This window comes from Sinohyriopsis cumingii, chromosome 16, assembly GCF_028554795.1.
Source record: "Sinohyriopsis cumingii isolate HCF-2022 chromosome 16, ASM2855479v2, whole genome shotgun sequence".
Taxonomy (NCBI): Eukaryota; Metazoa; Mollusca; class Bivalvia; order Unionida; family Unionidae; genus Sinohyriopsis; species Sinohyriopsis cumingii.
The window spans coordinates 84,368,411-84,380,886 of NC_142976.1; the positions used below are offsets into that span (position 1 = coordinate 84,368,411).

The window sequence follows — 12,476 nt, forward strand, 5'->3', positions numbered from 1 at the left end:
TCATTCTTCCACTGGACTGCTCTGGTGGCCTAGTGGTTAGAGTGTCTGCCTCAGAAGTGGGAGGTCGTGGGTTTGAGTCATACCAAGGACTTACAAAAATGGTACTAACAGCTGCCTCGCTAGGCACTCATCATTAAGAGGTTAGTGTTAGGACTGGTCGACCTGGTGTCAGGATAATGTGACTGGGTACTACGTGTCTGCGGCATGATGCCCCAGTGCTAGACATCACTATAAACTGCCACACTCCAGACATCTTAGCAATATGACTGAACAATTTTTAAAAGCTACGTTAAAAATCCTACTCACACACACTCATTCTTCCAAATGATTCGTAATTGTGTTTTTCAATAAATATGCAACATAAATTAAACATCAAAATATTTCAACCTCAGATTTTTTAAATAAATTTTAATTAACATAATATATATGTACATAGATGTACAAAAAACATAAAGTTATTTCAAAACGTGTATTGACAAAAGACTGATTCATGATTGTAACAAAAAGGTCATGTTTGCCTGTCAAGCTTACAATCAGAGCACTGTTGTAAAAGCGTGACCTTGACCTGTGTTAGAAATTTTGAGTGAGCATGTCATAGAATGAATCATCCTAACTTAATACCTATTCCTCCAAAGTATGAAAAATCCAACAAGGGTTTCAGGAAATATAAGCAGATGAAAAAAACAACCAAATCTGTAATGCACATTTTCAGTGATGGTGAACTTTCACCCTAAAGTCAGAGGGCAAGTAAGTAAGCATGTCACAGGATGAATCATTTTAGCTTCCAAATGATTCATCCAAATTATGAAATAATCTAGCAGCGATTTTGGAAAATATTTGTAAATGAAAAACATGAAACAAATATGTAACACAAATTTTCTCTGACCGTGACTTTGATCCCATGGTCAAAGAGTAAGTGAGAAGATCACAGAATGAATTGCCTTAGATATATGTAATATATATTGATGGTTATATTATGTATAAACTGTGTTTAATTTTAATACATTTTAGGATTTCTGTTTTGTTTCTAATCTATAAATTGTAAATCTTAATCTCAATTTTGCAGCATCCTCAGCAATATCAACTCTGGATGTCCTGATCTGTGGAGTTTGCAGAAGTTCTTTCAATAGTTTGCACAGTCTTGCACAGCACAAAAAGATTCCATGTCGTCTCAGGTTCACATGCCAGTGTCAGAGTTTGCCCCCTCCAGGTATCATATATATGCAAGTGTACACCAGAAACTAGTTACCAGTTAAAAGTGGAAAAAGTCATTTTGTAACATGGAATACATAGTTGATGGCCTTCTCTGCTCATATTGCAAAAGTAATACCAGTTTGTTGCTTGATGATATCTCTCAAGAAGCTCATCAGTCCATCTATTGTCTTTCTGACATCAGTGCTGGTGTTAGTATACTTTCATTGCAGACTCATGGATAATTGACCGTATGTCACCACCTACATGCCTCAAACAGTGACTAATGTGGGCATGATCTGCTGTGGCCCAGTTTTTCACATGTATCTGCTGCTGTGGGGTATCCTTTGCCAAGGCCTTGTGTAATGAATGACTCGTATCTTACTGTGTCATAAAACATGCAACCAGACCATTTTTCAGACATAACTGCTAGGAGATTATATGGCCTGGTTTGCAAATCCTTTATGAGGAGTACTGCAGCCTTCAGTGAAAACTAGGTCACTGTGACTTGAATTTCATGGGTTTTTATCCATCTGTACCACCTTTAGCATTTATGTTTGGGTTTCATTTTAGATTCAGGTTTGATCCTGAGCTCAGAGATTTAAACTACTATGCTTTGTTATACTTACCTAAAGAGTGGTTCTTATTTCCATTATGCATTCAGATTCATAAGTTTGACATCATTATGTTGAGGAAAGTTTTAAATTTGACAAAAATAATGGTTGGATTGCATGTTTCTGTTTTCTGAGCTAAAATAGCAACCAGAAAGGGTCAGATTAGCAAAAAATGTATATTATTGCCATATTTAAAACGTTAAAAGTTTTTGATAGGTGCTGCAGTTTAAAGTCAAGGTCATATTTCAGTGCAGTATGTTTATGTCTTCAACATATGAAAAGATGTTTTGTGTCGTATTTGAAATGTAGACAAAAACGAGAAAAAAAGTGCAAGATGAAACAAACATTTAGGAACAAAATATACTGTAAATATCAAGCCAACCCTTATGGAAGCTTGTCATAGTTTCCTTTTCAGTGTCAGAGTGCACATCTGTCAGTTTGTATGTAGATTATGGTTTCTAGTCTAATGCTCAAGGTTGGTTTACTTTGTTTAATAAAACAGAGTTTATACACTTTATTGGAAACTATTAAAAGTACTGGATTTTGGTTTTTGGAATTTAAGGCCCGGAAACCATAGAAATTAGTATTTTAGTTTTAAAGTCCTTGGAAAAGTTCCTGAAAATCATTTCTGCTCCCTCTAAAATTATCTTGTCATACAGTTCCATGAATATTGGCTTCATCAGTTCATCAACAAGGTTATCTATTTTGTTACAATATTCATTGTTTCAGCTTTTATGGCTTGTATTACTCATCATTCTGTATATGATTTTGCTTTTACTATGTGTATTTGAGAATCTTGAAAGTTCTGGACTTTATTTTCCTTTGAAATAGAAGCATACAAACCCAGAATCTGCAGCTCTTAATTAATATCAAAATTATCTGGATATTTTTGCATGTTTGAAAATTTTACCATCTATCATGGCCAAAGATTGTTTTTCTATTATGTTCTCATCTCATTTTTCCAATGTTTTAAATAATTATTATATAAGTGTTGAAACTGTTTTGAATTTATTGTGAATAATCGTAACAAGGCAGTTTTTTTCACTTGTTCTGATGGATCATGACAAGTAATATGTGCAGAAAAATTCCTTCAGGTTGACCTTTATTTGTTTTAAACTTTGATATACAAGTGTTCCCTTACCATCATTCTGGAGACCTGAGTGATCTAAGATGCTCGCCTTTACAGTTCACTGACATCTCACCTCTGTGTGCATATGTTTTATCTCGGCTGAACAAACATGGGTATGTAAGAAAGCTTGCCTCTTGGTTGGTGGTTCTTCCCAGTTTTATTCCACCACCAAACATGTTTGCTATGTTTAGCCTGTCATGTGCTGAAAATTGTGTTAAACCCACAAAACACAACACCTTCCCAACATTCAAATTCTTTGTTAGAGTAGAGGCAGCTGAGAGATTGATAGCTTAATTTCCAAACTGAGCAAAGAGTACATCTGATTATATCAAGGAGTACAGATAGAAAAACCTTTCTTCAACCAACAAAAGTGGTTTTTCTGGACAGGTGGTCTCTTGTAACATGTTTTTACAAAATAACCTGTTTGCAAGGTTGAAATTCAACATGGCTTAAGATGGAAAATAACCACAATTAATGGACTTGTATTTTAGTGTTTTTTCCTAGTTCTTGTTAAGATAGTGCATTCCTTTCATCTTAAAAATAATTTTATATAGCAATAAAGAGATAATTTCTATCACATACATGTATTACCACATGAATTGCTAAAGGTTAATATTTATTTATTCGGTCCGTTAAACTTCACATGCTGATAAATTTCAGAATTATGTCACATGTAGCATACAAAATGCATAATTAGCTATGGTAACAGTTACTCAACCATTGCATGAATTGCACTGTAACAGTTTATATCAGGCTTGGGTAAATATGGAATATATAGGTAGTAATGAATGAAATCAACAGACAATTAATCCATCCAGAAATCTTTTTTTCTTTGAGACAAAAGCAAAAGGTTTAATTCAGTGATGACAGAAAGAAATTACTTTGATAAACAAAGAGTGTAACCACTATAGTGAACATATGACACCTTGGTATGATGACACATAAAACAGCTACCAAAAAATACATTCCTTTTATAGTGACGATTGTGTCCAGAAAATGATAATCACTTATTAAAGACAGAGACAGAGGCCTCGTTTACCCCAGGCATTGACTTGAATGGCAACAGCAACACCCATTAACATTTCTCATACATTGTTGCCAATGTGTGGTTTTTCACAGATAATAAAAAAAAACAATATAAACCTTTGAATTGAATATATACATCCTGGACTACTTGCTTTGAAAGAAGGAATGGTTGTACTGGGGATTAACAAAGCTTTGACACAACGATGGTGGTTAGTGACATGTACTTTAGTCTGGTTTCTGATGTATAGCATATGACACTACCTGCATGACCTTTAGATTTTAGGAAGCCTGTAGCCAGACTCAACTTTTTTTCTTCTTTAGAACAAACCCTCCTAAGCAGTTGTGGCTACCAAGGATTAAATCAAGGTCAGTGGTGGTTATTTGTTTTTGCGATGCAGTGTTAAAAAAAAGCAGACCCTCTTTAAGTGGTCACTGTTAGAAAAGATTAAATAAAGGTCAGCAGTGTTTTTCGCTGTTTTTGTGATGTGGTTCATAGCAGTGGCAAGGCACATTCTGGTGAAAAATCATGGTTGCTGGTCCCATTCTGCTGGTGGTCAATCACAACAGTGTATGTATATAATAAAACCATTCCATGGATGAATCTGGTCATAAATGACAGGTGGTTGCTCATAGAAGAGGTCACTGTAGACTGGCTTTTACTGTACACATGCACACACACACACATATAAAGCTTTAAAGGATTATAATTTTGCCATATTTGCTGGACATGACTGAAATAAGCACAAATGATCTATGGCTAACTCGATGTGTAAGACATTGGACATAAGCTGGACATGATCCTGTGTTTACTCAATTGTTTAAATACTCTGCAGCCACAAATCACAAGACAAGAGCTGTGAAAGTTTGTCTCTTAGTCTTGTCAGATTTCTATAATTGAACAATTTTTTCAGGGTCTTTACTTCTGTATTGACCTCTCTGGTGGCCTAGCGGTTAGAGTATCTGCCTTTGATGCAGGAGGTTGCAGGTTTGAAACCAGGCAGTTATACCAAAGACTTATAAAAATGGTGCTAACAGCTGCCTTGCTTGGCACTCGGCATTAAGAGGTTAGTGTTAGGACTGGTCGGCCTGGTGTCAGGATACATTGACTGGGTGGGACATTATGCTACATGTCTGCAGCATGATGACCCAGTGCTAGACATGACTGTAAACTGCAACACTGCAGACATTGTAATATGACTGATTTTTTTTTTTAAAGCTATGTTAAAAATCCAAATCAGGCACACACACTTAATTTGTATTGAAGTTCAGATCAGTAATAAACTTGACAATAATAAGCCCCTACCCTCAAGGCATGTGCTGTTTAACTGTGGCAGTGTGTTGGCACAGATCAGTTATACTAGCAGCAACAAGTAAATTTTATTTTCATCTCCTGAGTTCTTTATGGACCTGATTAAACAAACTATATCGTTGGAATTGACAGGAAATGCTTATCAGTTATGTGTTGCATATTTTTGATTTCCTCTAAAAAATAAATAACAATTAAAATAGCAGAGTGGCACAAAATGTTCTTGGCAGAAATTCTGTTGTATAAATTTCTGAAAGAAAATTGAATTTTTATTAATAAAATAATTGGATAGAAAACTAGTGCAGTTTGTTGGGATAAAACAAACACTGGTTCAGTAGCTAATAGAGATCTGAAAATTACACATTTTCCAGTATAAATAATTAAGTATATATCTTATTTATAACAACTTTTTCTACCCTACATGAGTGTTTTTATATTAAATTTCACAAATATCTTTGGGAAACTGGCAACTTCCTTCAGTCTTGGCAAGAAGCAGTGATGATATGTGATACCAGTACCCAACATGGAAAGCAAAAACAAATAAAAGACCCTTCCATGTATCGTCCCATAGTATTAACAAGCCATCTTTGCAAATCCATGGAATGGATAATAAATTTTAGATTACTCTTGCATTTCAAATCAAATGAACTACTATCTGATGTTCATCGTGGATTCAGGTTCCAGAGAAACACAATAGACCATCTTGTCAGGCTTTATAATTTATTAGTATATTGTCAGTCAGTATTAGCATAAAAATGAACAGCAAAGCGATATTTCTTATTCAAGGAAATGACTTGTTATATATTGATGGCCATTTTGTCAGATGTAGATCAAAGAGTATGCATTGGAACGTCAGCAACAGATTAGAAGGAGCAAAGCTCAGAAATCAGCAGAAGAAAACAGTTTAAAATTTTTGCTATAAAAAAACAAACTAACAATTGATGGTTGTCTTATTCCTGTAGTGGAGGAGTCCAAAGTTTTGTTTCTTTTTTTCAGCCATAAACTAACTTTTCTTCTGCTTGGTAGGGACAAATGTTTAAAAAAAAGCCCTGGATTTAATACAAGTCGTGCCAAGCACAGATTGGGCAGCCAATTGTTAGGTCTTGCTCCTGTGATACAAGCCATTAGCAAGATTGTTGTGTGTGTGGATCAGCTTTTAAATCTTTGTCTGTGTGCTACAGAAAGCCTGTATTGAAGCAATTGAACCATCACTTTATCTCAAACAAAACTGGCTCTTCAGCATGGTACCCAGCGATTGTCCAGTAGATATAAACCCATAAATAATGCATTGTTGAGCCCAAATACCAAACCTTGTATGTTCCAAAACCAAAATTCATTCCACCTTTTGACATTTTATTGCAAATCACCATGGTTATCAAAACTCAAAGAATAATATTTGACTTGAGTTCAAAAGATTCTCAACAAACTCTCCTTTTAAGAGTCAAATTCAATGAATTAGAGATTCCTATTGTAGTCATGCCCTGACATATCAATTTCTGCAAAGAAATGTCCTTGAAGAGCTATCAGAATGTAATAATAATAATGTATAATAATAATAATATATATAGAGAGGGACACACACACATACATTTTGTCCTGTGATGAAGGTCTAGGTGACCTGCCATGTTGTTTAGTTCTTGAAAGTGCAGGGTGGGCTAATAATTGAAGGTAACTTTTTGAACTTGAAAAAGGTACCAGAATGTAAAAGTGGGGTGTGGGATTGTAGAGTAGTGGCTTATCTTGGGAGATATCTTTATCTAATGCTTAAACAGCTGGTTTGACATGTGCAGTTTGTGTTGCGTATCAGCTTCCAACCTGTGAGACAAATGTTTTCTTCTGTGTAAATTTAATCAAGAGAGGTTGTGATGTACTAACAGAAAACTTAGACTTTTTAAAAGGGAATGTAGTATATATAAAAGATTTTGACTGTTTATATTTTAGAAATGATCTGCTTTAACTTCATCTTTATTTTATATACATTTTGCAGTACATTTACATCTTTACCTTTAATCTTTCATCTGGTAGTACTGTTTATTTCGGATGGTTTTATATTCTTACATTTTTTAAATATATGTTTTAAATTTTTTGGATCTTTACAATTATAGAACTAAATCTTTCATTGGCACCATATAGCCAGTAATGTGTTGATGTTCACTAAAACTCTATATATGCATATATAATGAATAGAAATTGGCAGATCATTGGTTAATTATTTATTTTGTAATCACTTGTGCAAGTAAATCGTAATGTAAGCTTGTGAAAAGATGTTTACTAGAGCACTTGGAAAAGTCTTTGAAGCATCAAGTCTAATTCTTTTACAATGCTGTGGCAAACATTTAAATAGAACTTGTGTATAGTCCCTGTAATAACTCTTTCCTTTTTAATCTGATTAATCAGAAAATTGCAGATATCCATGTCTGCTAGAAATGCAAATGAGTTTCTTTTAAGTCTTTGCTGTAGCTCATTTGGTAGGGCATTAGACTCGTAATTCAAGGATTCTAGGTTTCATACTTAACCAGGTCTGTCAGGTCATCTGTCGGTGCTTGGGAAAAGCACATAGTTTCCATTTCCTTTGCGAAATAAAGTACTGAAAGAGATATTAAAAATGAACCAATTAACTAGCAATTTTCCAATTATATAAATCATACCTTTCAGAATCATCCGAGCCAACAGAATATGAGTGTGCAAGTTGTGATGCCAAGTTTTCCAGTGCATGGAGTTTATGTCAGCACAACAATGAAGAACATCAGATTACTATTTTCAAAACTGAGGTAGGTCAAAAAAGTTTTATCCTGTTTATTAAATGCATCCACCTATTACAAACACAGAAAGGGAAATTTACATATTTTACCCATCATTGGATATGGAAATTAAATAATAATAATAATAATAATGAGGACTTTGTATAGCGCCTAATCTTTAGAAGCTCTAATCGCTTTACAACATTAGACGACACGTACAACTTATAAAAAAACAATGATATTCTTCCAAAAAACAAACACCATGAAATTAGAAAACATAAAAATATGCTGTAAATGTTTAAGGTAGGGAACATTATTAGGTCTTTAAGTTTGTTCTTGCAGTCGAAATAAGTGAGTTTTAAGAGCACTCTTGAAATCCCTCACTGTGTCTTTGTGTCTAAGTTCAGTGGGCAATTCATTCCATACAAAGCATTACCTTGCAGGTTTTGTCATTGCACTTGACCGTTTGATATATGGTACTCAATACACATTCAGCAGGTATATAACATAAGTCTTAACTCTTTAACCCCTGGAGGTATTTGTTGTTTTCGCCTGAAATGTGAGTAGGAAGTTTTGTGGGCTATTTCTGAATATATCCTAATACATCAACTTCCAAGTGATTTTCCATTAACCTAATGCATATATGTGTTTGAAAGATCATTTTCCATTGGCTATTTCACTCATGCATGAGCAAAAGTGTAAAAGTTGGAGTTCTTTTTTATTTTTTGATTAATGGACCCATCATTTTCATATCGAGACCACTCTTTATTCCAAATGCCCATCTTATCCTACTTTTTGCAAAGGTTCATCTATCAGTGTGCAGTTCAGACTGGTCAGCCTTAGATCTGAGGCCAAAAAGACTACAATCTGGACAAAAAGTCAGATTCTGACCATGGGCAAATTTGGTGTGGAAAAAAAATCAGGTCCAAAAAATTAGGTTTTTCATACTATTTTGTAGTGCAACAAGAACTTTCAGATTATTTGGTATCATTGTAGAGCTACGTCTGTCTATCTTTCTATAATACCACTCACTTTAGTGTATCTTACACGACCTTGATGCTGCAGAGCTTGCCATGTAAACACGGTGCCAGGGGTTAATGAGTTAACAAGGAATCTGGATTTTTTTTTAAAATCAACAAGGATTGGCTAAATTTGTAATTTATGTGCAGTGTAGATGCACAAGTAATTCAGTACACAAGGAATATTCAGATTTGGTGACATCATCAAAATGCACCCATTAACTCATTAACCCCTGGAGGTTTTTGTTGTTTTCACCTGAATTGCGAGTAGGAAACACATTTTGTGGGCTATTTCTGAATATATCCTAATACATCGACTTCTGAGTGATTTTCTATTGTTAGAAACATAATTTTCCATTGGCTATTTCGCTCGCGAATGAGCAGAAGTGTAAAAGTTTGAGTTCTTTTTATTTTTTTTGCTTAACACATTAACCCATAGCGATGACTTAATGGGGCAGGAGGTACTAGCCTACTGCCGAGCTCTGTAGTGTCATGGTCATGCATGATACACCAAAGTGGGTGGTATTATAGAAAGGTAGACAGATGTTGCTCTACAATGATACAAAATAATCTGGAATATCTAGTTGCACAACAAATTAAGATTTTAAAAAAATCATTTTTTTGACCCGACTTTTCTACTCAAAATTCGCCCGTGGTCAGATTCTGATTTTGTGTCCAGATTTTAGACTTTTTGGTCTCAGATTTAAGGCAAACCAGTATGAACTGCAGACAGACAGATGAGCCTTTGCAAAAAAGTAGGATAAGATGGGCATTTGGAATAAAGAGTGGTCTCCATACAAAAATAATGGCTCCATTTAGCAAAAAAAAACCTCCAACTTCTGCTCATGCACGAGTCAAATAGCCAATGAAAATGATGTTTCTAACACAGCTAGGCAATATGTTCTTGAAAGATCACTGGGGATTTGGTGTTTTCGGATCTATTCAGAAATAGCTTTCAAAATGTGTTTCCTACTCGATTTTCAGGCGAAAATGACAAAAACCTCCAGGGGTTAATGTGTTAACAGATGCATCATTATCGTATCGAGACCACTCTTTATTCCAAATTCCCACTTTATCCTACTTTTTGCAAAGGTCATCTGTCTGTGCAGTGCAGACAGGTCTGCCTTATATCTGAGGCCAAAAAGTCTAAAATCCGTACACAAAATCGGATTCCGACCACGGGTGAATTTTGGGTGGAAAAAAATTGGGTCCATAAATTAGGTGTTTCCCTCTATTCTGTAGTGCAACAAGAACTTCCAGATTATTTGGTGTCATTGTAGAGCTACATCTGACTACCTTTCTATAATACCACCCACTTTAGTGTATCTTACATGACCTTGACACTACAGAGCTCGGCAGTAGGCTACTACCTTCTGCCATGTAAACGCAGCACCCAATATTCAGAGAGCTAGGTATTTTAGCTAATAGAGTTGCAAATACATGCACCCAGGCAGGCGCATCTGTTTTGCCAAATACCTTAAAAATTTTATTTCAGGCAAAAGTTGAAATGGTTATCACCATTGACATCATTGACAAGGCATTAACGTGTTGTCTGTACCAAAAACTGTTATGGTAACTAATTCTAGATTAGTACAAGTGTGTACTCACCTGTCATACTGCATATTCAAGTAATGAAATTAATACTCACCTGTCACACTGTATATTCATGTAAATGAAATTAATACTCACCAGTGACACTGTATTTTCAAGTAAATGGAAAACGAAGAATCATTTACGAGGAAACTATATCTACAAACATGCTGAGTAACAGAGTAACATAATATCCAATTACTTTAATAATTTTCAAACAAAACGAAAGTGGCAAAAGTGTTAATGAAGATTTTATAAAGAAATTGTTTACACTAAAATACTGTTATTTACTTCTTATTTTATTAGTAATTCTAGAGATTTCATGTCCTGAGTACATATAAGTACATACATACATATACACACACACACACACATATGTATATATACAATCTTTTGAAACTTTTATGATATTAACTTACCATTCACAGAATAAACATCCTTAGACCCTTTCTCTGTCAAAGGAGCCACAGTAGCTCAGTTGGTAAAGAATTGAATGTGTAATTCAGGGGTCAAGGGTTTGACACCTGCCCAGGCTAACCTGGGTTGGCTTCCTTTCTGTGTCTCTGGAAAATGCATTTAGCTTTCCATTTCTGCAACATGATATAGCCACTAATGTGTTCAAAGTGTCATTCAAACAAACAAACAGAATTATGTTTAGCCTTGGCAGGTGGCATTTGGATAGTTCTTCATTGTTAGTTGGATATGTTGCAGATGTTGTATTATACACTTTATAGACTTGGCTGTAAATTGGAATTTGTCCAAAAGATGACTGTACAGATACAAGGTTTATGTAAAGTAAGTTATTAAAAACAAAAGAAAAACCCAAAAGAAATCAAAAATTGGTTTTCAACACCAGTGCAGTGCTTCACATTAATAGGAAAAGAGGGATGATTAGTCATAGTCCCATATACTCTTCCCACTGCCCTCCTACACTTCTGGACTGCTCCAGTGGCCTGGTGGTTAGAGCGTTAGCCCTGTATGTGGGAGGTCATGGGTTCAAACCCTGGTCGAGTCATACCAAAGACTTCTTAAAATGGTACTACAGCTGCCTTGCTAGGCGTTCAACATTAGGAGGTTAGTGTTAGGACTGGTCGTCCTGGTGTCAGGATAATGTGACCGGGTGGGACATCACTTTAAACTGCCACACACTGCAGACATTGTAGCGATATGACTGGAAAATTATTAAAGCTGTGTTAAAAATTAAAATCACACATACAGCTACACTTACTATTGTTTTGTTTTTGATTGATAAAATTCCTTATACCTGTGATTTTTTTCTTCAGTTTCATTTTTTTAATGTAGGATACAGATACAAATGAGCTTTGGTCTTTCCTTGATCGATTTGATTCTTCTTGAGATATGTTATCAGATCATAATACACACATCCACTATTTCTCATATCCATTCCTCCCAAACTATAAAAAAACAGCAAAAAGCCCCATTACAAACATCTTGGCTTGGTTTAGAAACCGTGTTACTAAAACTTTATCTGCTTGCTTAAAACAGAAGTCAGACAAGACTGGTCTCTCCTTGAATGTAGGGCTGGTGTGAAAAATTACAGTTGTCAGTTTCTACTTTCTGCTAAAAGCAGGAATTTCTGCATTCAAGAAGAAAAATCATCTGATGCAGTCATTACAGGCCTCTCCTACAGTTATATCTCTACTGTTGCACCATACACTGCAGCCAGATTTCCATCCAGTGGTACGTTTCAGACTAGTTTCAGCATGGTAAGAATCCCCAGCTGAACCAGATATGAATCTTCCTGGTACTGGCTTTATTGATCTTTCATGATACAGCCAATACTAGACTATTTTTGAGGACATTCAGATATTGTCAGCATCTCCGAATAGCAGTACTGGT

The 12,476-nt window shown here is 35.2% G+C and overlaps 1 protein-coding gene across 3 annotated transcripts in view; it reads left to right on the forward strand.

The window, feature by feature from the left end:
- The window catches only part of LOC149780924 (uncharacterized), a 49,324-nt gene that overhangs the window by 23,418 nt on the left and 13,430 nt on the right, over positions 1-12,476 (forward strand). For 2 of the 3 annotated variants that reach the window (XM_089938024.1, XM_089938025.1), the window contains exons 5-7: positions 1,067-1,210; positions 4,282-4,326; positions 7,922-8,037. In XM_089938024.1, the coding sequence (XP_089794150.1) occupies positions 1,067-1,210; positions 4,282-4,326; positions 7,922-8,037 (305 nt within the window). The remainder of the gene's footprint in view (positions 1-1,066; positions 1,211-4,281; positions 4,327-7,921; positions 8,038-12,476) is intronic. The other variant, XM_089938026.1, reaches the window with a different exon arrangement.